At 47.6% G+C, this 3585-nt stretch overlaps 1 protein-coding gene across 1 annotated transcript in view; it reads right to left on the reverse strand.

Moving 5' to 3' along the window:
• The window catches only part of DTX3L (deltex 3 like, E3 ubiquitin ligase), a 6303-nt gene extending 2724 nt beyond the window's left edge, over positions 1 to 3579 (reverse strand). Inside the window, exon 1 of the mRNA XM_006769038.2 lies at positions 2556 to 3579. Within this exon, the coding sequence (XP_006769101.1) occupies positions 2556 to 2789 (234 nt within the window). The 5' untranslated portion in view covers positions 2790 to 3579. The remainder of the gene's footprint in view (positions 1 to 2555) is intronic.
• Between the last annotated feature and the right edge of the window lie 6 nt (positions 3580 to 3585).

Below are 3585 nucleotides of genomic sequence, written 5' to 3' on the forward strand. Positions count from 1 at the left end.
TCTTCAACCCCCCTCCTTTTTTTTTTTTTTAACTAAACACCTAAGTGTATGCAGTGTTGCTGAGTCCTCTAAACCCTAGCCTTTAGTAGCTCAAGTATAAGGCAAGCACAACAAATTAGGCTAAAAAAAATATAGGCAAATTAAATGGAATAAAAAAAGGAAGATTTCTAATGTTTTGTTCCCCCTCAGGGTCTTTGCACACACTATTTCCTCTGCATATACCATCTTTCTAGATCTTCCTTCAAAATGTTTACTGAATCCAGTCACTTCTTACACCTTGATTAGAACCAGCTGAAGTCCAAGCCATTCTCATCTTGCACTTGGCCTGCAGCAACTCCTCCTAACTGGGCTCTGACCTTTCTAGCCCCTTTCTAAAATCAGTTATCCACACAGCAGCCAAAGTGATTCTTTAGAGCAGTGGTTCTCAACCTTCCTAATGCCGCGACCCTTTAATACAGTTTCTCATGCTGTGGTGACTCCTAACGATAAAGTTATTTTCGTTGCTACTTCATAACTGTAATTTTGCTACTGTTCTGAATCGTAATGTAAATATCTGATATGCAGGATGTATTTTCACTGTTACAAATTGAACATAATTAAAGCACAGTGATTAATCACAAAAACAATATGTAATTACATATGTGTTTTCCGATGGTCTTAGGTGACCCCTGTGATAGGGTTGATCAACCCCCAAATGGGTTGTGACCCACAGGTTGAGAACTGCTGCTTTAGAGACATAAATCAGATCACTCCACTCCCTGGCTCAAAACCATCTGATGAATCCCCTAACATTTAAGTGAAAGTCCAAAATCCTTACTTTCATCCCCAAAAACCTGACTTCTCGTTACCTCTCCAAGTTCCTCTCATATCACTCTCTCCCTTGCTCACTGCCCTCTACCCCACTAGCCTTCCTTCTTGAAGCTTCGGGGCTCACGATATAAGCTCCCATTTTGAGGCCTTTGTTCTTGTGCTCCCCTCTTAGAACATTCTCTTCCCCCAATATCCACTTAGCTAGCTCCCTTACTTCATGCATGTCTCTACTCAGATGTTACCTCATTCAAAAGGTTTTTCCAGATATCCGAAAGTAATGGTCTTTGCACTGTCATTTACCCTGCTTTATTCTTCTTCCTAGCACTTACCACTGTCAGACATCTATAATAATAAAAGTATAATATGCAAATCGACCAAATGACTGAACAGCAGACCATCAGGACAACTGTACTATGACACACACCGACGCCAGGCCAGCCAAGGTGGGTGCGATGCAATTAGTCTGGGGGCCCCACCATCACCCCATGATCACCCTGCAGGGGGAGATCCAGGCAAAGCAATCAATTTGGGGGATGGGGGAGCTCTGCAATCACCCCAAAGAGGGAGGCTACCCTCTGTACAGCGATTTATCGCAGAGCCCCGGCCGGGTGAGCAACTGCATGAAAGTGGGAGGCCCAGGTTACCCGACTAGCGGCACTGTGTTGGGTGGGCAGGGCCTCCCTCTGCAGGGAGATCAATCTGGGGGCACCGCAATCTGGGGACCCCACAAAGGGAGGCCCAGGCCACCGGCCAGCAACTCTGTGGCGCGTGTGCGGGGCCCGCCAGCAATCGCCCCACAGAGGGAGGCCCAGGCCAGCCAAGCAATCACATTCCATGCCTGTTGCCTGCAGAGGGTGGCAACTGGTGTGGGGGAGGGAGGAGGCAGCACCACACAAATGGCAAGCAGTGGCAGCAGCAGAGGCGAGGCCAGCTGCCGGCAGCCAGGGGAAGGAAAGCCCCAAAGGCCCTGATCACTGGCCAGGCCTAGGGACACTACCCTAGGGGTCCCAGATTTCGCAGGCCAGGCTGAGGGAACACCCCCTCGCCCCCCATACACGAATTTCATGCACCAGGCCTCTAGTTTTATTATAAATCAACTAGAGGCCCGGTGCATGAAATTCGAGCACGGGTAGGGTCCCCAAGCCTGCCTGGCGATCAGGCCTGATCAGGGCCTTCTGGCTGCTTGCTGGGGTCTTTGTTCATTCCACACTGCCCCCTGGTGGTCAGCACACATCATAGCAGGCAGTCTAACTTCCGAGGGGACAATTTGCATATTAGCCTTTTATTCTATATGAAGATTTGTTTACTATTAGGATCTGTATCCCTCACTAGAATGTAAGGTAACTGAGGGCAGGGTCTGCTATGTAACTGGCTGTGTCCCCAGCTTCTGTGACAGTGCCTGGCACACAGTAGGCACTTGATATTGATTTGTCAAATGACTCTTGGCATGGCTAGCTCCTTCTCATTCAAGTCTCAGGCCAAATGTCACCTCAGAGACTTTGTCTCTGACTCCTGGTCAGAAGTAGCAAGACCTCCTTTGTCTTCTTTATTTGGTTTACTTGCTTATTGTCCTTTTATGTAGCCCCCACCCCCCCAGCAGGGACTTGTTGTCCTCTGGGTCCCAGTGCCTGAAACAGTGCCTGGCTCATAGAAAGTACTCAGCCAATGGTTTTGAGACAATAATGAAACATATGGTGACTGGAGAGGAAGTTGCAAATACACACCTACCTCCTTTCCATACTCACCTTTTGGACACAGGAATCCACAGAATTAGGAATATGTTCTCCATTTGGATGCTTCTCACCAGGCCTTGCCCCTTCTTGTGATTGTGTTTGCACTTGAGACATTCCATTCTTCTCTACTGAATTTTCAGTGCGTTCCAGGGAAATAGTCACAAGTTTGTCGTCAACCGAAATTTGGTGCTTTCCTTTTTCCAAAACTCCCTTCTTAGCTTCAGTGGAGACATTAAACACACACATACACAAAAACAAGGGAGTGATGTCAAACAATCCTCTATTCAGGCACCTGTACCCTGCCCAAGCACCCTCCCAGTGAGGGCTGCTCCCTACTTGCTGGGAGGGTGTTTATGTTAGGGAATGTGAGGAAACTATTCAAAACTCTCACATGGCAGCTTCAATCTTCTTGCACAAATGAAAGCTCAAGGATAATAAAACATTGACAACTCGTGACAAGTCATGTCTCTGAAACTGTCTCGGGTTCCTTTTTCAATCAGATGGCATAGTACTCACATAAAGTGGATTAAAAACAACAAGAGGTAGTCAGCAGTGCAGACTCAGAATTTTGTAAATATACGTGTGTACTGACATTTATAGAAAAAGGCTGGAAGAAATATACCAAAATGTTCACATTGCTTATCTCCAGGTGTTGCTCTTTATTCTTTTCTTTCTCTCTTTTCTATGGTGGACATATATTATTTTTGTAATCCTCAAACATAAATCAATGGAATAATTATTTAAAACATAACAGTGGAATATCTAAATGGCGAGGAGCCACAGCCCTATGGGGGACGGCAGGGTGTTAGAGCTGAGAAAGATGAGTCAGGGCCAGGATGCTGGGAGGTGTCAAGAGTAACGTGCAGTCGGGCCAGATCAGCGACCGGGCACCTCTGGGCGTTATCCTCGCGTGGGCTGGTCGCTTGGCAGCAAGAGACCCCAGTTCCTTTCCCCCACCCCCACCCCCACCCCAAGACTGTGCCATGCTTTCTCCCCCCCTTTCCCCTCGTAGGCTCGCTCTGGGTCCGCCTGGAACCCCGTG

The sequence above is a fragment of the Myotis davidii genome, unplaced genomic scaffold, assembly GCF_000327345.1.
Source record: "Myotis davidii unplaced genomic scaffold, ASM32734v1 scaffold3064, whole genome shotgun sequence".
Classification (NCBI taxonomy): domain Eukaryota; kingdom Metazoa; phylum Chordata; class Mammalia; order Chiroptera; family Vespertilionidae; genus Myotis; species Myotis davidii.